This window comes from Barbus barbus, assembly GCF_936440315.1.
Source record: "Barbus barbus genome assembly, chromosome: 29".
Classification (NCBI taxonomy): domain Eukaryota; kingdom Metazoa; phylum Chordata; class Actinopteri; order Cypriniformes; family Cyprinidae; genus Barbus; species Barbus barbus.
Genome location: NC_136757.1, coordinates 7,283,645 through 7,306,768, shown reverse-complemented (window position 1 = coordinate 7,306,768; position 23,124 = coordinate 7,283,645). Strand labels below are relative to the sequence as shown.

At 36.5% G+C, this 23,124-nt stretch overlaps 1 protein-coding gene across 2 annotated transcripts; it reads left to right on the top strand.

The window, feature by feature from the left end:
* The first annotated feature begins 358 nt into the window (after positions 1-358).
* LOC306849819 (drebrin-like protein B) lies at positions 359-22,910 on the top strand. Of its 2 annotated transcripts, XM_079385144.1 has the most exons (15): positions 359-551; positions 3,589-3,644; positions 4,137-4,249; positions 4,661-4,735; positions 9,000-9,146; positions 10,824-10,901; positions 11,892-12,043; positions 12,468-12,522; positions 14,011-14,082; positions 14,754-14,868; positions 17,749-17,841; positions 18,890-18,961; positions 19,151-19,254; positions 19,577-19,652; positions 21,688-22,910. In XM_079385144.1, the coding sequence occupies exons 1-15, from the start codon at positions 373-375 to the stop codon at positions 21,822-21,824; spliced, it is 1,524 nt and encodes a 507-aa protein (XP_079241270.1). In that variant the 5' UTR covers positions 359-372; the 3' UTR covers positions 21,825-22,910. The 2 variants fall into 2 exon arrangements, with proteins under 2 accessions (XP_079241270.1, XP_079241271.1); XM_079385145.1 differs by lacking the exon at positions 17,749-17,841.
* Positions 22,911-23,124: the final 214 nt, after the last annotated feature.

The following is a 23,124-nucleotide window of genomic DNA, read 5'->3' as shown; positions in this document are numbered from 1 at the left end:
TCCCTTCTCTTAAGAAACAAAGGCAGAAATGTGCTGTTTTGGTCAAAACATATTTGAAGTGTAAAGTTGTGTTTAGGAGCGCTACTTCATTGAATTATTATTATCATGCCTGTCCAGAAGATGTCGCTGCCGCTTGCTTTACAAAAGTCTACTACGACGAAGTAACCTTCAGAAGTCGCTTAACCTCATTAATATTCATCAGCCGATTCATCATTCGCCAGCTGACATCCGCCCACACGCTAGCGTCAGCTCTGCAGCGAATCAGGAAGGCTTACTGGGCGAACCTCGCTTTGCGTAATTAATATTCATGAGCTACGCCTTCGCCATAGTAGGGTTCGTAACGTCGCTCCAGGGAGGAGTGAGAGCTACGTGATGTGGCGCTGCGCGCTTCCTGTCTGCGTAGAGCCGAGAGATCCCCATCTACCCCCGGAGTTCTCTGCAGCGTTTGTCCCCACAGATTTCCCCATCATGGCTGTGAACCTGAGCAAAAACGGCCCAGCTCTTACCGCGGCCTATAAGGAGGTGGTGGATGAGAAGTCAGAGACTAACTGGTGAGTATTGACTCAAAGGTAGTGTCTCTGTTACACTCACTGACATCCTCATGTTTAGCATGTTAGCGGCTCATTTGGCATTTTAGTCGCCCTGCTTGTGTTTAGCACAACATAAATCCTCATTTGAATCAATCCAGTGACCGTTATTGATGTTAGCGAGATCATCATCTATTAACAGCTCATGCACAAAAACACTGAATCTTCCAGAAATGATTTCCTCCCAGTAATACACTGTTGCTCTCTGGACAACGATGAAAGTTTATATTAAATTATACACATGCTTTGACCTCAGTGCAGTGTTGCATGCTTGCATGTATGAGATCATAAGCATCCCAACTTCTGGAGAACATGGGGTTTGAGAAGTGTGCTCATGTTGAACCACTCCTACCTCCTTATTTTCCTGTAGTTTTTGTCCATATATGGCTGCAGGGGCTGACAAACCCTGCCTACTATTTGTGACTCAATTTACATGCAATCTCATTGTCTTTATCAAAAATAATTGCTCTTTGTAGTCAGAATGTTACCTCACAAGTATGAGTGTCAAATGCCAATTGTATAGAGAAATGATATTAATGTTTGACAGGTTGACACCAGACCAAAGTCCTGTAGCTTTGTACCTAGAAGTGTAAGTGACTTTCAGTTTCAAGAAGTGCCAGGCACTCCTGAATAACATTACATTACCTAATGAGATGCAACAGTACATTACCGTTCATAAAGGATGTATTTTTTTTATTTTTTATTTACATTTTATTATTTTTAATAATTTTATTTAACAGTGATGCATTAAATTGATCAAAAGTGACAGTAAAGACTTTTATCATGTTATAGAAGATTCAACATATTAATAATTTGAACAAGATAATAAGCCGTGAGAAGAAGAAATGTTTATTAGAATGAGAGCATACTGGAGTAATGATGCTGAAAATCCAGTTTTGCATCACAGGAATAAATTGCATTTTAAAATGTATTAAAATACAAAACTGTTATTTTAAATTGCAATAATATTACTATTTTACTGTGTTTTTGCAGCCTCAGTGAGCATAAAATACTTAATCTCTGTAGTTACTGTTGTTTTTTTTTTTTCAAATTTATCTGCCAGTTTTTGTCACTTTAGATTTATGCTGTAATTTGGTATATTTTGTACTTTTTTGGCTTCTTAAACATGGACCACATCATATTGTGCTAGTCTTACTTCCTCTTTTTTTAAAGATAATTAAGTAATGTGTAAATCTATTTATCTGTCATTCAATTTTATTAATTCATCTATAGTTTGGATTTTAAACTCTTCATTTTAACCCATATAATTCCAAAAATAAACGAGGGTTTTTACAAAAAAAAAAAAATAAAATGAAAGAAAACTTGTCAAATGATTCCGAAATCTTTGTTTCGATTTCGATACATTTGTAAATCTTGCTGGATTACATATAAACATCAAATCTAACTCTTGTGCTTTTTGTAATTCAAAATTAGAAGCACTTTCACTGTCGACTTCCTGTTGGATTATTGAACCTCATCGTCGGTTCTCGCAGGTCTATATGAAATTGGCATTTTAAAAAAAGCCCTGTCAAGCACTTCTTGAGATTGGTTTGTGCTTCTGCTGCTGTTGTTGAAGGAATTTGCTGAGAGATATTGCATCTGCATGTTTGCTGTTAAAGAGGGTATTTTGACAGACGAAATGTCACAAAATCAACAGTTTTGATGAGTCATCACAAATCCCCGGAAGGAACGGGCTCGACCAATCATCTCCTATTAAAGAAGCAGCTTTGTCTTAACAACTGTGACTTTCATTTCCATATCAAACCACAACAGAGCATGAATGTCACAGGAGGATCTGACCTGAGAGATCTTCTAGAAAGTTCTTATTCCTCATTACAGCACTTCCTGTTTCAGATTTCTGTTGACTTGGGCTCTGTGTTTCAAAGAGGAAGTTGACACAGCTTCCTTGCTGTACACATGTCTTTGTTTAGAGAGAATCACACACAGAGTGTCACCTCAGTACACTTCAAACTGTGAAAAAAACTCAAACTGTGTATTTTAGTATCATCGATATACTATTATATTAATATTTTGAATTCGTTTTTTTATATATTTTATTTTTATTAGTTTATTTTTGTTTTTAGTATGCATTTATAGTTTTTATTAATTTTTAGTTTTTTTATATAGTTTTTATTTATTTTAAATTTTAGTTTCATTGCAAGATAAAATAAAAATGAGAAATGTTGCATTGGCAGTTTTTTTTTTTTTTTTGATTTTATATTTTATTTTAGTACAAGTAACAAATATTTTTTCTGATTTGATTTTTAGTTAGTAACCCTGGTCAACATTTGGCCCAATTTATTTTGATGGTGCTGTTTTACAGAATTACTATCCAAAAATTGTCGATTAAAAAAAAGGCAACATTTACACACCCTCATGTTTTTCCGTGAGGTTTTTTCTTAGGTGGAAGATAAAAGAAGATATTTTGAGTGTTTTTTTTTTTTTTGTCCATGGGTTCCAATATTGCTTGATTGCCAACGTTCTTTAAAATATCTGCTTTTATGTTCTGTAGAAGAAAGAATCGTATACAGGTTTGGAATGACATGAGGGTGAATAATGAATAAAGTTTGATATTGGAACCGAAATATGAACTAAAATCACAATGGTTACTAAACAGATAAGATAGAAGTCTGATTTAGGACGCCAAACTGGTTTGATTTCCAGGTAATGTGAGAACTGATAAAAACATATACCTTCAGTCACTTTAGATAAAAGCTTGTGCCAAAAATATGAATTCAAATGTATGTGTTGTAATGTAATAACTTGCTCCACCTCAGAAAATGACTTTCCTTTCTGGCTTAAATGACAGATCCAACCAGTTCCTGATGGATAAGAAGTCTCACCCTATTTAATTTTTCTTTCAAAATCAGATTAGGGAAGTCAAGTTGCTTGTGAACGGCGTTTCATGTTGACTTTAATTTGAATGCCAGAGCAGTGTTGCTCTTAGCCTTCACTGACCTGGCTGTTTAATGCTTATGTAATGCATTTGATGTCTCTGCAGGGCTCTCTTCACCTATGAGGGAAACACCAATGACATCAGGCTGGCAGAGAAAGGAGGTGGGTTTTCTTGATCATGTGGAGACTCATTTAGTGAAGTACAGTTGTTTACATTAGTATCATGTGGTATGTAGCGTGTGAGAAAGAGGAGCTGATCGCGGCCGCTCAAGTCAATGCTTGTGTTGTGTTTATACCAGAACGTTTCTGAAGCGGCTCTCCAAGGCGTTTATACAGCTATCGGTCATGCCACATCAAAGACGCCATTTATTATGTATTCGTTCGGTAAACATGCGTACCGAACTGAAAGACCCATACCGAAACAGTTCAGTACGAATACGTGTACCGTTACACCCCTAGTATGTATATATACATACACATCTATTCAACTAAAACCATATTGTTTTGGATCAACAACAAAAATGTCAACGCTTTGAATGGTACTATGCTATTACTGTATTTCTTCATTTACCTAAAATTCTTCTTGAGTTCGTTAGTGATTGTAGTAGGATAGCATCATGATTTTTTTGTTTTCTTGTGTGTGTGTGTTTTCAGATGGTGGTCTGGAGGAATTGGTCGAGGAGCTGAACAGCGGGAAGGTGATGTACGCTTTCTGCCGTGTTCAAGACCCCAACTCCGGCCTTCCCAAATACGTCCTCATCAACTGGGTGGGTTTCGTTCCTTCTGTATCTCATCGCATTGATTTTGTTTCTTGACTGTATAGAACCACAGAGGTGCCCTTAGGATTTACTGACCATATTGCCCTAGTAAAGTGCCTCTGTCAAATATGATTCATATTAGCTCCTATTCACTAAATCCGATATAAAAAATTAATCAGGACTAAACGGCATGATGGTATATTTTATTTATTCACACGATTATTTTAAATCGGGTATTGCCACTTGGCTATTTGATTTATAAACTATTTTTTTGCTGTTATATAACTATATTGTGATAAATGCCATTACCATAATGTTAAATAAATATTTTGGTCATTAGCCACCCTTAACATGCATGTTTACAGCCATGTTTTGTTCAAGTTTACAGGTATTGACATTTCTTTTTTTCATTTTTTTCAGACCGGTGAGGGTGTTAAAGATGCCAGAAAAGGCCAGTGTGCGAACCATGTGAGCTCCATTGCCAACTTCCTTAAGGTAACTGTACTATTTTGTTGTTCTTTTCAGTGTGTGTGTGTTGTGAACAGTGTGTTTGCTTGTGTGATTGAGTTAATGGTCTGTGAACTCTGACTATCACTCACACAACAGGATATGACATGGGCTATATCCAGACACATTTGGTTTGGCTTTGTTGGTAGTTATGCAGAGCGTGACAACATCCGACCTCAAACTCTCACTGTGTCTAAAAAAGACTTATGGCTGTCCAAATTTAAAGCAGAAATGAGAAGTGATAATTACCAAATTAAATAGATTTCTAGGAGCTTTTTTACCTTTATAATGGCATTTTTAGCTTTAATTAAATGTATGAGTCTTTCATGTTAAATTCTTAAAGTGAATCGATCAGAATAATACACTATAGGGCTGTTATCAATTAAAGGGGTCCTATTATGCTCTTACAAAGTCTTGATTTTGTTTTGGGGGGTGTACTTGAACATGCTCTCATGCTTGGTGGTTGGAAAATCGCATTATTTTTCACACAATTTACATTATTACAATACCTTTCTCTCCAGCCTGACACAAACGACTCGATTAGTTCCGGGTTTGATGAAGGCCCGCCTTCCGAAAAGCGAAATGTGTTGTGATTGGTTAGCTGTCCCAGTGCGTTGTGATTGGTGAACAGCTTATATGGTGTTTCAGTATTGCCCCGCCCCCTTGCCAGAACAGCAAGTTCGTCAATATTGCCATATCAGTTCAGACCTCGAGAATATTGAACAAGAGGATCGCGCAGAACCTTTGCACACACGGATATTGCAAGACATATTAAAGTGGTAATGTTATAGTTGTTGTTTTTTTTTTGCTAAATCACGTTTTAGATAGGATGTTAAAAATAACTGCATTGACTATGTACAGATAAGTGCAACAGTAATATGTATTATGTTTATTGTTCTTTAATTCTAACATTATAACATGAATTGCACTGAAACTGTTATACAGTTGAATTTATTTATATCATAGTCCCACAGATTTACACAATTTGTGACGGCATATATATGCAAATTAATTATCTGCCAGCAGGAGGCGCTGTTGGAGCGGGAGACAGAGCTCCGCTCACAAACACTGCTTTATCAGACATTATATGCAAGATGAAATGAAAATGACATCCAAAATTTTCTGAAAACAGTTGGTTTCCATCAGAAATACAGTGATATAAAAACACCCGCACTCTATTTTGAAACATGCAGTGCTCAACCAAGCCTTCTCCCCACCTGCCAACCATTTAAATTTCCGTAGGCGGGATTTACAATTTGTGATGTCACAAATACAGGAAAACTACTTTGTAGTCCAAACGAGCCGTTCGTTGTAGTTCTTGAAAAGGGATTTTTTAAAAACGAAATATCTCCCTTTGGAGTGGACTTTGAGATTTTATGCCCAAACATACACACTGACTAAAATTGAGAAAAATTCTACAAAATCCATCTTTGCACTAGAGACAGACTTGTTTAATGCAGCTCAGAGGCATTTACACTGCGATTACATTTTCATTAGTAATGGTATGAGATTCATTTTTTAAATAAAATTGGTATTGTAGAAATATAAAATATGGGGAAAACTTGCATTCATTTTTAAAATATGAAACAAACATCTGATTATTAAGAAATGAAGCAAGTAACTGTTCACAAATGAGTCATTGAATAATTCACCTAAACTATTTGTTTAAAAACTTCTGTGTTCTGCTGTGGCTTTGGTTGGAACTGTTGGCAAAATACAGATAACAATGACAGCATTTTGTCTAAAATGTAAATTTATATTAACACTTAATATTAATTTCCTGTTTATTAGGAGCTGGATGATACATCAAATATTAACCATATTATCATGATAATCACTATAAAATGAAAGAATATCATTAATATTGAATATTGTTTTTTTAAAGTTATATTTTTGTGATGAGTGTTTTCGTTTTCAAAAAAAGAGGACAGTCGGGGCAGGACGCAGACTACTTAAATTACATATTTTATAGTCACCATTTTGCAGATTGTTCATAAACGGCTAAAAGGCTTCCTACCAGTGGCCATCCTTCACAAAACGTAACATCTATCACAGTTGTTATAGGTAGAATACAAAATGTTTCAATACAACCATTTCAGTCAAATGTAATTTATGCAATATATTGTGGAAAAATGAAATGAAAAATACTCAGCATATTGATAGCGGCTTATTGAAAATTATATTCAACATTAGAATGTTTGCGGGAGCAGGTGGTAGTGGTCAGAAATTGGGAGCAGGATTAAGAAAACAATCCCGCGCAGGGCTTTAATACAAAAATGCACTCAATGAATGGCAATTATAGAAAGCAAAAATCCCAGACATTTTGGGCCATTTAGAAATCCAAAAAGATTTGTCTTTAGGTCCACAAAGAGGACATGTCTGGGGAAAAGAGGACGTATGGTCACCCTACTTTTATGCTTTATTGGTTAGGAGAGTAGAGAAATGACAGGAAAGTATTGGGTGGAGAGAGAGGAGTGGGATCGGCAAAGGGCCAGATGGGAATCGAAATCGGGTCACCGCGAGCACAGTTGCACTGTTAGTGCGGCGACGTATATCAGATATTGTTGAAAATTAAAGGGGGCCTATTATGCAAAAATCACTTTTATAAGCTGTTTGAACACAGTTGTGTGGCCGCAGTGTGTGAAAACAACCAGACTATAATTTAAAAAAATCCACCAACACTTTTTTTTTTCTTTTTTTTTTTTTTCTTTTTTTTATATAAAACCAATAAATCATAAACAGTCTCTCAAAACAAGCTGTTTCAGATTCTCCCTCTGTGCACATCACCGAGGGGAAAAAGTCCCACCCATTTGTGACGCTCTCTGCTCTGTTAGCATAAACACAGCCCTGAGTGAGAAGCTGCGGTCCGCCATTAGTGGAGACAATGCCAGCACCAAAGAGGCTTTACAAGTGTTGTTTTGGGATGCACTAATGAACATAGGAGTCTCCATAGACTCCCTCCATCTGAGCCAAAGACACTGTGGTTAAGTTTCATTTTCGAAGGAAATATCCCGGAAAAAATCGGTAACGTCCCCTATATGTTTAGGAATTAATACCAACGCTTCGTGCACGAACGTCTGACTTCAGATGACTGGCTTCGAAACCGAGTAGTTTTCTGTAACAATAACAGGCTTGTATTAATAGTGGAATGTTTATTTGCAAAGGCTAGCACTGCTAATGCAGAGCGTGAGCTCTTGAAGCTCCTCCATCTTCTCCGGGAGCAACAGCTCACTCGCATTTGAAGCAACATACTCAAAACAGCGCATTTTGGCTCACACCCTAAAAGTGGCAATTTTAACATGCTGTAAAAATATATCTGTGGGGTATATTGAGCTAAAACTTCACACATACACTCTGGAGACATCAGAGACTTATTTTACATCTTGTAAAAAGGGGCATAATAGGTCCCCTTTAAGATTAATGTGCCAAAGACTGCACCAATCGCTGGTTTCACTCCACCTTCTCCACCTTATGTCTCTCGAGTAGTACAAAGCGTACCTTGTCATTATCAAAATGTCGACAGCAAGCGATGTGGGTGTGAAAGAAGAATCACTCCAAAAAAGTCATGACACAGAGCATGTCTTAAATCAGAAACCAGCAAAAGAACATCACCTTTTTCTAGAGCAAAAACAAAAATATTGTAAAAATTTTAAAAGATATATCGATATATCAAATCTTAGGAATATCGGCCAAACCAACTGTTTATTGAACGTTTTTATTTTATTTGCCCTTATATATTAAATTTCTGGTGCATTTGTATCAATTTTAGTGGCCAAAAGAGGTCAAAAAAGTTAAACACGTACAGATGCATTTAGAAATTAAATAAGTTGAATTTCTTTATCATGCGGAATTAGATAAAAATCAACCCCTTGGACATTAAAGTGCTTAAAGTTGTTGTTTGAGAGACGATGAAAGAGAAAAGATGTTTGAATCAAGATTCCTGTTTATTTGAGCCAATCGCTTGCATCAGACGCATTGGTGTAAACAAGGGAAATGGATGGAGGCCTCCTCTTCATTAGAAGGTGTTTGTTTGTTTGGTAGTCGTCCTAAGCTAGCGGTTTTCAGTACGAGCTTACACACAGCCGAAGGTTGCTAATATATAAACTGACAAAAGTGTGTGCGTGGGCATGTTTCACTTGAAATCTGTGAATCTTGACGCTTCCGTCTGATGGTTTCGTATGCATATTTAAACTGAGTTTTGAGAATGTGAATGTGTGTGGGACTAAAAAAACTGACAGCGCTGTTTCTGCAGGGAGCTCATGTGACGATAAATGCACGGGCGGAGGAGGACGCGGAGCCTGAAGCCATCATGCAGAAAGTGGCCAAAGCCTCAGGAGCCAACTACAGCTTTCACAAAGAGTCCAATCGCTTCAGAGACAGCGGGCCGCAGGGGCCTGTGGTCCGTTCACACACACATACCTTGCCCATATTGCAACAGAGTAGTGTCCAGCGTCCTTGATCAAACATACATTTCCATTTAAAACTTTGGGGTCTGTAATCTGTTTTTTAGTCAGCAAGGATGCATTAAATTGATCAAAAGAGGCAATAAGGACATTGGTAACACTTTACAATAAGGTTCATTAGTTAACATGAACTAAGAATGAACAATACTTCTACAGCATTTATTAATCTTAGTTAATGTTAATTTCAGCATTTACTAATGCATTATTAAAATATTAATGCACTGTGTGTGAACTAACATAAACAAACAATGAACGACTGTATTTTTATTAACTAAAATACTGTAATGTAGTGTTCATTGTTCATCTTAATTAATACGTTAACTAATGTTAATGAATGACACCTTATTGTAAAATGTTACCAGGACATTTATAATGTCAGAATAAATTTCAATTTCCAGAAAAATATTATGCAGCACAACTGTTTTCAACACTGATAGTAATAAGAAATGTTTTTGAGCAGCAAATCAGCATATTAGGATGATTTCTGAAGGATCAAGTGACACTGAAAACTGGAGTAATAATGCTGAAAATTCAGCTTTGATCACAGGAATAAATTACATTTGATAATATTTTAAAATAGTAAACAGTACTTTTAAATTGAAATAATATTTCTCAGTTTTGGTCAGATAAATGTTGTTTTGGTGAGCATAAGAGACTTTTGATAAGCATAAAAACATTTTAAAATCCTCAAAACAAGTTAAATCCAAACTTTTGAACGGTAGTGTACATTCATCTTGGACAATGGGACTTTAATTGCTCTTTGAATACAAAATGTGTTACGTTCATGCATCCTAATTCTCACGCAGTCTTAGATAATCATAACAGAGGTCATTTTCTAAAAGGTACAGTAGCAATAGTCATGCATGTACATTTATTAAAGCAGTTTTTGGTGCAAAACAGTTATCATAATTACTATTACTAACATTATTTTGAGTTCATGAGTTGTGCATGGTCTCATGCATGCATGTTTTCTTCAGAAGATGTAATCATCTAGTTTGGCTTTTACATTGGTTTTAAAAAAACTGCTATTTTTGTTATTTAAATCTTTGGTAAGTTTAGTTTGTGGTCAGCAGCAGAAGGCATCAGACAGGTCTTATGATGGCACAGTGGTGCCAGGGTCAGTGCCAATATGCTGCTTGTTTATCTCAAACACTCTTTCAGAGTGCTGCGTCAGGAATTTCACAGGGAATGAGCTAGAATGCTCGGAATGTGGAAACTGTTATGGTGGTTTGGAATAATTTCTCTGCTGAGCTCCAAATGTACCCACAAACTGCAGTTGAGTCATTTATCTATAGTGCATTGTGAATGCGTAAATTTAAAAACAATAAATTTTGATGTATTTTCATATATTGGTATGCTTGAGGTTAGTCGTTTTCAAGTCTTGTTTTGAGTATAATCAGGCCCACATGGACTCCAGAGAAAGCTGTGGGAGATCCCCCACCCCCTTGCATGGGCGTTTACTATAGGAGTATCATACTCTCAGCTCTTTTTTTTTTTTTTGTATTTTAACATGTTCCGTTTGATTGTGCTAAAATAAGCACAGAAAATGCAAAGTCTAAATATCCTCTCTGGGCTTAGTCATAATTTACCCCTCGTTTTTTTTTTCCATATAGGGATCTGTCTACCAGAAGACTAACGCCATGTCTGAAATCAAGAGAACCAACAAAGACACTTTCTGGGCCCAAGCAGAGGTAATACAGCATATATGCGTCAAACGTTTTTACTTGCAAAATAGTGTGCAGTTTCCTAAGGAAAAATAAGCATTTTAATGCAGTTCTCAAACCTTTTGGCTCCGTGATTCCCCATGATCCACAACAGTGTTCAGCTTTCTGGTTTATGATTAAGTATAAGAACTTAAAATATATTTACTCACGACTCTACCCATTAAAATATGCTCAAGCTTTCATATTGAAAAATGTACATTCATAAAAAATATATTTATTTTGTAAATGCTTATATAGTTATAAGGGTGTTAATTTAAAGAAATTATAATTTTGCTACCTCATTTATCCAGGTTTTTTCTAGATCATGTGAATCCTGTTTCTTCAAAGAATAAAAAGTTGTTGAGGCCGTGGATGTGTCCTAATTTAAATTAAGTCATCTTGAGGCCACCTTAGAAGTTTGCTCAGGCCCCCTGATTGAGAACCGTTGTTTTAACATTGTTTAATTATATTTATTTACAGATAAGAAGATAAATTATTAATCATAAACAGGTATCTAGTTCAGGCATGAAACTGTAGATTGCACAGGCTCATTTACATGCAATCTGCTGGCAATCATGTAATTTAGTACATGGTACAAGCAGATTGACCCTGCAGATTCTGCAGCCCATGAGATTGCTTGCTCGACATTTAAATAGTCTGGTTCAATATTTGCTATTTGAGTTCCTCTGAAACCCTCCACCTCCCCCAGCACCACCTGTCTAGGTCTGCTACTGGATTTATGTATGCATATTCATGCAGCAGTAGCAGTATATCTTATGTGCTTTCAGCAGCATGTCTGAGTATTTATTGGCAATGTCAAGTCCATACTTGCTCTGCAGCAGCAGCGTTTAGCAGATCTAGTGCACCAAGGCCAAATACATTAACGTTGTCATATACATTACCATGTCTACACTTTTGAGTTGCGATGATTGATTGAGTCTGTCTTTGTTTTGCTTAATGCTTTTGTCTCTTTTGCAGAAAGATGAGGAGAAGCGTCTTCAGGAAGAGAAGAGAAGGGCGGCAGAAGAGAGGCAATGCCTAGAGAAAGAGAGGAAGGACAGAGAGGTTAAGGAGGCAGAATTACGGGAAAAGAAATCAAAAGAGAGGGCATCACAGATAGATGATCAAAGGTCAGAGGCATTTGAACAAATAAACATCTTGTGCATTTGAGTGTCCTTGAAGGGATGGATAGTCCACCCAAAAATGAAAATTCTGTTGCTCCAAACATGTATGACTTCTTTTGTTCTGTGGAAGACTTTTTGATTTTTGGAGTTTTGGTTCCTTCCATTGACAAAAAACTGAATTGCATTGGCCTGAAACTGTTTGGTTACCATCATTATTTTAAAAATATCTTCTTTTGTGTTCAGCAGAATGACATGAGTAAATGATGACCCGATTTTCATTTTTGGATGGATTATCAATGAGATCACCAACTGTCAAACTGTCATTTTTAAAATTAGATTTAAACCATGTTGCAGTTTGATGTAAGGTCATCTGCCAACTGGATAGCGTCTGCTGAGTGTTAATTTTAAACCTCATGTGTTTGTGTTATAGGAAGTACCAGCAGAAGCAGGAGGCAGAAAATCGAGGCCAGCAGAAACAGCAATGGGTGAGCCACACACACACAAACACACACCGGTGCGGTTATTTAAATCCACATATCACCGCTCTGGACATGTTCTGACATAGTTCCTGTAGAGAAGCCACAATGCGTTTAAAGCCTTCATACTAGCACAAAAACACACTGAGCTATTTTTTTCTTCTTTGTTGCAAACGTGCATGTAAATTTAGTAAAATATCAAGAAAATTACCGGTCAAATCAAAGAAATATTTAGGGAGGAGTTTAGAATTACTAGCCCTTTGAAAACACTTTTAAACATTAAAATAAAATCTCATCCATTTTGCAGTTTCTTGCGCTACAAATCACACACTTGGACAGGAAGAGACTGTTTGATCAATTGTAAAGCATTTTTGTTTTTTGGGATGTTAATGGCAGATAATCATTATTCTGAGAACAAAGGAAAATGTATAGGTTTCTTACTCACCGCCACTTATATTTTCAGATTACTCCCTGTTTCTTTATCATTCTCACAAACAGTCTGGTGCACTTGTAGCCACTTAAATACATCTACATTGGCATAAACACAATAGCCAACGCTAATGTGTGTACAGTGACAACACATACTAGCATAGTGTGGTTGTCTGTACTCCCTGTTCTTTAGTTATCATCTTAACACTTCTATCCACACATAGATAATCTTTAAACCACATTTCCAAAATAAATTCTTGACAACCCATGCTGTGAAACAAAGAAGTGAAATGAAGACAATCTGTGGCTTTGTATATAGGCCATATGCACAGGGCACACTGCCACACATGGATAGTTCACACAGATCTCAGGGCCCGATCTGCAAGGGCCACAACTGATTAAATCCAAGATTATGGTTGTGATTACCAACCTACCTTGATAGCATGCTCTGTGGCTTAGCATCTCAGCAGGATTTGATACACAGCCCTCATTTATGAGATAAACCTTGTGAACTGTGCTTATAAGCAGCTGTCATATATACACTTTGTACTGTAAATGAACAATTTAAAACATTTAACATCGGCATCAACTCTATGCATAACATTCCTTACAAAAATGACGTGTTTTTGTTTGCATAATATATATTTGTGTGTGTTCTGTGTATATTTATTATGTATATATAAATACCCACACATGCATGCATACATTTAGAAAATATTTACATATTTATATTCATATAATTTATATTATAATATATTTAATATAAACATAACATTTTTTTTTTAAATATATACATGCATGTGTGTGTATTTATATATACATCATAAATATACACAGCACACATACATATATTATGTAAACAAAAACTTATTTTGGAAGCGATTAATCGCGATTAATCGTTTGACAGCACTAATATTTATATATTCAGCATTTCTCTCGTCTGCCATCTTGGGTGGATTTTTTTCTGATAAGCCAAAATAAGACAAATATGATACCTTCAAATGCAGCTAACTAGGTTTTGTAATAGAATGAAGTGTGTGAGAGTCAAAGTGTGCTGATGTCCATCAGGAGGAGGAAGAGGAGAGGAAGCAGCCAGTACAGAAACCCTTTAAACGCGGAGAGTCGGTGGAAAAAGCCAACGTGAGTGAGAGGAAGCATCAGACGTCTCTTTTGGCCTTGGACAACAGGGCTCTTTCAACTTTCTTATGACCTTCTAACTGTTTTCATTATACAGTGTGGCTGTGTCCTCTACTGCTGACTCTGCTGTGGCTCAAATGAATGTCTGTTTTATCATTATGCCTCAATGCCTTGAACAGGCTTTTTCTCTCTCTCTCTCTCTCTCTCTCCCTGACTTAAACCCAGTTTATAAATGCAATGGTTTCAGTCACTAATGCTGTTTTATCAAGACAGTGTTCATAGTATATACTCCCTTGGAGTATGTACCGTTGAGTATGAAGTAGTAGTATTTGGCAAAATGTCATCAAATTACATATAGATATAGCATATCAGAGAACTGTCGCAACCATTGAACATGTTGTGTACAGTATTAGCCTAAAACGCGCATAATGCAGTGATGACATCCATTACATCATCCAGGCACTTTTGTCAGTATTTTAAACATGCATACAGTAGGACAGAAATGCAATTTGAGATTCAGCCTTTTTGTTTTGCTGTTTTTCCTCTTTCAGTATATAACCACTTACTTTGTATCTCTAGCTCTTATATTCTGAAAAGACTCCTTGTACTGTTATCAGTCATGATACTTGATGTAGTAATGGCTACTGTGTGTGTATATTTGTAATTTGTATCAGGAAGCCGCGGCTCTTGTCTCCCAGCGCTCCGTTAATCCCAGAGAAATGTTCAAACAGCGAGAGATGGGCATCAACCCTGCTAACACAGACAATACTCAGTCCAGTCCAAAACCAGGTACCGATCATCTATACATACTCTGTGTCCCACACATGCACACACTATACGAGTCAAAACAAAAACAACAATATATGTATTTTAAAATGTTATATTTAATATAAATTTAAATTCACAGTCAAATATATTTAGAAATATTATTACTTATTAATTATTTGATTTGCAAAAACAGATTTGTTCTGTTTTTATCAATTCCAATTAATCTCAATCAAACTGCAGTTGGGTTATTTCGATTAGGTTAAAATAACTAAACAAATACAGCAAACTAACACAATAAAAATATGATAACATAATAAAAAAACATGATTTTGAAATATATATATATGTATACATACATACATACATACATACATACATACATACAGAGGTGGAAAGAGTACAAAAATATTCTACTCAAGTAAAAGTACCATTACATTAATGAAATTTTACTTAAGTACAAGAAAATGTACCAGTCTAAAAATCTACTCGCGTAAAAGCAGGAGGGAAGCAAAACTGGGATAGGCCAAGGGTGCCAAACTCAGTTCTTGAAGGGCCACAGCCCTGCACAGTTTAGATATAACCCTAATTAAACATCTGATCCAGCTAATCTAATCATTTAGGCTTATTTGAAAACTAGATGGTATGTGTGTTGGAGCAGGGCTGCAGCTCTCCAGGAACTGAGTTTGACACCCCTGGGATAGGCCTATAAATCTCAAACTAGTTGTTTTTAATTAAAGGAATCAGTTATTTAGAATAATAAGACATTTGGGCTGTTACCAGGCAAATTAAATCAGTATCAACAAAATTCATTTTTGCAATGCAGAGGACACACAGAAACTTAATCTGAAGTGGCATTTAGATGTATTTACACACTGTTTAATGCAGGACATGAATGCATTTAGTCTGCAGTTACAAATGCAGAAATAATGTTTTGATATAGAAGACATAAAAGGTTGAATACTCGTTTGAAATGATAAAAAAAAATAAAAAAATCAAAAGATACTTTAAATGTGAAATTGAAACCGCCAGTAGGTGTCAGCAAGTCACTTGTTAATAAGTGAGTCATTGCAATTGAACCGAATCATTTAAACGGTTGGTTGATTCGTTCAGGAACGACACTGTCACGTTGCTCAGAGACGCAAAACTGCTATGGTGGCTGTGTTTGGAATTATTTTTGTTGTCGAAATAGAGCAAAAACAGGCAATATGTTGTCTAAAATGCAAGTATCTTAATTAACTTCTTGTTTTTTAAACTGTTGTAAAAAATCTATATGTAATCATGCTGATTTTTGGAGAATAAACGTCACTCTTCGTGTGATATTGATTTACTATATAAATATATACATTTTCTGCCCCTATATCTTCAATTTTGTGATCATTCTAAATGCATTTTAACGGATGCACTCTAAATGCGTGCGCGCACTAGTCTAACCTGCTTCACTGCACTCTGTAGGAGAGTTTTGTTTGGTTTTTGGCGAAATACTGATAATGTCAAATCGCACATCGTTAAAACAACAATTACGATATCGCACACCCTGCACCACTGTCTTTTTGGTTAATTAGTGCAAAACCTTTTGCTAAACTGTCAAAGCTAAATTTTAACCAACAATGTAAGTATTTACCTTATCTCTACTTGCTTGCGAAGGGGTGATGTCTTGATTTTATAAGCTGCTAATTTGGTCTCCCTTGGCAAACACATCTTACACTGAATTATAGAGCATAAATATGGCCAGGGGTTCACTTCATTTCCTTCGAGTTCATCTTTAGGAGAATACGACGTTTTTTTTATTATGAAGGGAAAGCAAAATCCAAACCCACATGGCCCTGTGTGAAAAAGTGCTTGCCCCCTAAACCTAATAACTGGTTGGGCCACCCTTAGCAGCAACAACTGCAATCAAGCGTTTGCGATAACTTGCAATGAGTCTGTTACAGCGCTGTGGAGGAATTGTGGCCCACTCATCTTGGCAGAATTGTTGTAATTCAGCCACATTGGAGGGTTTTCGAGCATGAACCGCCTTTTTAAGGTCATGCCACAGCATCTCAATAGGATTCAGGTCAGGACTTTGACTAGACCACTCCAAAGTCTTCATTTTGTTTTTCTTCAGCCATTCAGAGGTGGATTTGCTGGTGTGTTTTGGATCATTGTCCTGCTGTAGAACCCAAGTTTTCAATCGAATTTATTATTATGATTGCAAAGCTGAATCTTTAGCTGCCATTACTTCACTGTCACTTTTGATCAAAATTAATGCATCCTTGCGGAATAGAATATTTAATTTCTTAAAAAATATATATTTTTTTAATTTACTGACCCCAAGCTTTTGGACACTATTTGAATAACAGTATATAAACAGTAGTGTTTAAATCTCTACAAATATAAAAAACTATAGGGTATGCACATGAAAATGTAGATGATTTACCAGTATAATTTAGTGGTTATAAATATCAAGGTTTATATCTCATCAGGATAATAAATAACAAATACAGATCCCAAATATGCACATTCATCATGCTGATGTCCTGATGAGATCTCTACAAGCACAATTTACAGATGCCACATTATTTGCATGCTATATTTAGCTTCCCTTTTGCTATGTGGGTCACATGTAAGTGAATGTGTTCAAACACGTTTAAAGAATGCCCTTGTCTGTGAATTAGAACGTATTTTCCTGCGCATGCAGTAACTAACTCATGATTGTTCGATGTTTTGTGGTATTTCCCATTCTCCCATTGTTCTCCCGGCATTTCAACCCCGTTCGTCCGTCTGAAATTCGACACTGTCATTAAGCAGCCTGCACTTCTTCTGTCTAAAACGAAGTTTGTGGTCTGTTCTGCTTTGTATAACTCCGTCAGCCATCTGTCAGCTTGGGTTTCTCTCTTTGTCCTTCTCTGTTCTGTGTCTCAGGGCGGTTGAACAGCCCTTTTCTGTCCAAGCAGTCATGTGACCCAGAGCCATTTCGCTCTCCCGTGCGTCAGGCCTCACCTTTACGAGCCAGAGGTACACAAACAAGCACCTTATAATTCTTTCCTTATCGCTCTCTTGGAAATGTTTGGTGTGTCGTCCATCTCCATGCTCACACACACACTTTCACTCTCTAATCTTTGTGTGGTGTTTTCATGCATCTCAACTAACATCTAACCACTCACACGTTCCTCATGCTTGCTGTCAAATTCTGCCGTACACCTCAAAATAAACGGGATTTCCAGGATGCTGTTTGCTGTGAGTGAACACTGTGTTTGCTTTGTGCACTTAAAGGAGCAGTTCACCTAAAAATGAAAAATCTTCAGTGTCACGATCCTACAGAAATTCTAATATGCTGATTTGATGCTTAAGAAATATTATGATTATTATAATAGTTGAAAACAGTTGTGCTGCTTAGTGTTTATGGAATTTATCAATGCTTTGATAAATAGAAAGGTTAAAAGAACAGCATTAATTTGAACATTTTCATAACAATTTAAGGCTTTACTGTCACTTTTGATCAATTTAATGCATCTTTGATCAGTAAAAGTATTGATTTCTTTCAGGGAAAAAAAAAAACTGACCCAAAACATGAACATATCACATTTATACTGCAGTACTGTATAGTCTACTTGGCTTTAAATGTAGCTTATCCATTCAGATTTATAACGTATTGCTATTTTGATACTTTTCTTAATTGTTACTTTTAAATCAGTTGAAGCATTTGCACTGATTTACACGTTATTAATAATCTGGTCTTTTGTTTTTCATCAATCAAGTTCCAAATCAAAAGGAAAAAAAAATCAAAGGACATGATCTTTTGTAAATATATAGTGCAGTCTATTATTAAAAAATGCTTTACTAATTGATATTTTCGGGTGGAATTCCCAGCAAAATAACTATATTGTTATCTATATGGTTACTATCATATAAAATCACGCATATTGTGATTATATTTTGGTCATGCAGCTCTCAAACTTTGACTCTACCCACCTGCAGTTTGTCAGAATACAAATCTTGTTACCATGCATGTGTGTGTCCGTGTGTTTCCATGCATGTGTGTGTGTGTGTGTGTTTTGAGTAGAGCCCAGTTTTGAGGAACAACCCAAATCTCAGTATGTGGAACCAGAGCCAGAACCCGAGCCAGAGTATGAAGGTGGGATTCACACACACACACACACACACATTATCAGCTCCTGTCATTTGTTTCTCTGTGCTGTTTTATCCCATCTCACTCATATTATCATCATCAATCAATCAGCTGATTGTCAGCACCACCTTGTGGGGAATGTGTGCTATTACAGGACCCTTAGCAAATGATTTCTTGTTTTCGTTCATGTCACAGATGTACAAGCAGTCGCTGATAATTATGAAATGCCCGTAGAACAAAAGCAGCCACAATATGAAGCGGTAGTGGAACAAGACGCCATCTATGAGGATCCAGCACAGGTACGACACTCACAACCAGAACTAACTAGTTCTGAATAATGGCAGCAATTATAGACAAAGTCATCTCTAAAGAGCTTTTGATTGGACAGTATTCTGTGTGCTGCAGTTTGAGTCATTGTTATTGTTCGTCTGTTTTTCTAGAAGTGAAAGATCGCACATTTTAAATGTGTATATTTTTAGGAACTTATTTTAGCATATTTGAGCTCAAACTAATATATATGAACCAAAAGCCACAAGATTTTCATATCATGACATCCATTTTGTATTTCATGCTGTCTTTTCGAATGTGCCTGTTCTTGAATGTTTTGTGAATGTCTGTCAGGCAGAGGAGCAGAACACGGATGAGATAACAGATGATCGCGGTGTCTGTGCCAGGGCTCTGTATGACTACCAAGCTGGTGTGTATTGATTATACATGATCAACAATGCATCCTGAATATGCATAGAGATGCACATTCCTTTCACACAATTCTCTTCTGCTTTGCCATCTGCATTTGCACTAATTCTGCTATTACTAAAATCATCATAGCATGAATTCTCAGTCATGCTTTTAAGAAAATCTGATCAAAATCAGATTTAGGCCAGTGTGTGTTTGTTTAATCACTCAAAAAAATGCTCTTTTTGGATTTGGATGCTGCATTAACATTATTGGCTAACATGTTTGCATCACATACGTAAACAAAATAAGTGAAGTGACGTGCCAAGTATGGTAACCCATACTTGGAATTTGTCCTTTACATTCAAGTGCACACACACAGCAGTGAGTGAGTAGTGAACACACACCTGGAGCAGTGGGCAGCAACTGCAGCTACTTCAGTCATGGGTATTGAAGGTGGAAGAGAGTGCTGTTCATTCACCCCCCCACCTACATTTCCTGTTGGTATTGAGAATTGAACCCATGAACTTCAGGTTACAAATTTGACTCTCTACCATTAGACTACAACTGCCCCCAGAACTGATATGTGAAAAGGTCAAATTCTTGGTGCATTGAGAGTTTATTGCAAGACTGCAGGTTTTTCTTAACTAATCACTGCAAATCTGGTTTGTTCAGCTCATTTATTTGATTTTTTTTGTATCTATTTATATTGTAAATTTAAATAGTTTTCTAGTCAGAAATTGGACATGAATGGCCTCTCAAGTCGTATTTGAAAACTGGGACTTGGAGATCATTTCAAAATGAAAAAATTAAATTACCCCACGATTGACTGGTCATCCCAGGTGTATATGACGTTCTTCTTTCAGACCAATACAATCTGAGTTATATTAAAAAATGTGGAAAAAATCAGAAAATCTAAAAAAAAATTGGTTCTTGCCAGATGTATAATGGCAGTGAATGGCTGTTCGCCCGGAAACTAGAGATTACGGTTTATAAAGTTTTAAATATGGATGTTATTATTACACAAATGCATCAGTTTGCTTCTGAAGGCTTTATTAACCCTGTGGAGCACTTTTTATAATGGATTTATGCACTTTTATGGGCTACAAAATCTTGACACACATTCTGCTATTATGAAGCTTGAAAGAGCCAGAACATATTTGTCTGATAGAAGAAAGTAATATACACCTAGGATGGCTTGAGGGTGAGGAAATCATGGGGTAATTCTAACTTTACTTTCACCCTTTAAAGGGATAGTTCATCCAAAAACGTAACTTCTGTCATTAATTACTCACCCTCATGTCGTTCCAAACCTGTAAGACCTTTGTTCATCTTCGGAAAAAACAACTTATTTTTTGATGAAATCTGAGAGCTTTCTGACCCTGCGTAAGCAGCAAAGATCCTTACACGATCAAGTTACATCAGTTAAATAATCCATGTGACATCAGGGGTTCAGTCGTAATTTTATGAAGCTATGAGAATACTTTGTGTGCACTAAGAAAAGGCTGCCTAACATCTACATTGCTTTCTTGTGTCATCACAGTCATGTATATTTACATATGTAAATTATATTTTAGTTCAAATTGTATATACTGAAAACCAGATAGCGCAGTGAATGTTTATAAAGTTCTCAATGAATGGGACGCTACATTTTATTCAAAACCTGTTGGATATTGACTAAATATCTTTTGGCTGGGATTTCCCCAAAAACAGGAAAAATGAACTAATGAATGAGCTGACCTTCATGATTCCTATTCTTTGACAACAAAGCACATGAATATTGCATACTCATAATTACAGCTTCAGAAGTGGGACGTAGGAAATTTCCGATAACGTGAGGGCCTGTTTTTTTTACACATTTTGTACATGTATACTCTGGTATAGCACAAATGTGATCATCAGCATAATATGCACCTACTTTAAGCACATAACCTGATTTTTCTAATCCCGCTAAGCTTTAGTGTCAAAACAGAAGTAGACTTTGGCCTTTAGATGGCTTTTATGTAATTTTACTCATTTAATCTGTGATCTGATCTGCTTTATGCGTGTCTTCTCAGCTGATGACACAGAGATCTCATTTGACCCAGATGACATCATCACCGGCATCGAGATGATTGATGAAGGCTGGTGGCGAGGAAACAGTCCGGATGGCCACTTCGGCATGTTCCCGGCAAATTACGTGGAGCTTATCTAACGCAGCTCAACATCTCCCACTCCATCATCAGAGTCGGACTGAATTCATTTGCCCCGCGTAGATTAAAATTTCTGGTATATTTGATTGAAGACTTAAACTAAAATCACGGACCAAAAGAGTGATGATCATGTGACCGGGGGTGTTTCAACTCTGATATTTCATACTGTATTGATAGTTTTTGTTGTTGATTTTTATTTCATTTCAAGCTGTAATTTTATCAAACAATTGATTGAGTATGCAGGCAGACGGCCCAAAAGCGGCCACCTAAAATTGATGTTTGTGCAGGAATCCTGGGAATTTTCCTGGTTGAATAAGTGCTGTGGTGACGTTCCTGTGACATGCAAATATCCTTTCGAGACTGAACCTTTTCTTAGTGCTTTTGAAGACATTCCTTTTGAACATTTCAATGCTAGTCATTACATTGCTGCAGATGTTTGTAGTAGCCGGTTCTGTTTTGCCTTCTTTTCTCCACAAGACCGAGCGTGACTGCCTTGCTTTCTTGAGGAACATTTGCTGCGGTGAAGGTCGGACTGAAATCATTTGATGAGACGAGTTTATTTGCTGTGTTCTATACGGCATGTGTTTAAAATCCAGAAAGCAGCTTTGGTTGTCAAATATTACGGTTCTTGATATTAGGCTTACAGGGAGAACAGTGGGAAGTTACTTTGAGACCGCAGCTTTTCCTGCTCAGAACTGTGGAGAATATTAATACTGTGATTTCTAGGTTTCAGGGAGCCATTATTCTCTCATCATCTTGCCTTTGGGTCACCGGTGGGATCTGGATTGCGTTTAGATGCCGAGGCTCAAAGAGAAAGATCACGTCAGGTTTATTTAGACCCTTGCATCATTACCAGTCATCCACTTTACTGTCAGTGTTGTGCCAATATGAGAGTGAGGGGAGAAGTGTTTTTGAGGAAATGTTTGAGGTTTCGTTTTTAACACACCCCTGTGGAAAAACATCAAACATCTCCGAGTCATTCAGCAGTGCTGTAGTTCCTGTCAAGAGCTCATTGTGAATATCTAACAAGTATGGACAACGTTGTAACTTCAATGAAAATAATAAATAAAGAGTTTTAAGACTGAATGAAAATTGTTGCTTGGTGTTATTTCATATTCTTCCAATGCAAAGCTTTATAAAAATTGACTAAAATTGTACTTGATATGAGGCCGTTTTAGACAGTTTTGAGATGCACTTCTGTTCAAAAGTGTGGGATTTTCAAGAGAAATTAATACTTTTATTTAGCAAGACTGCTTTAAATTGGTCAAAAGTGACCGTAAGCATATTTATAAAGTTAGAAAT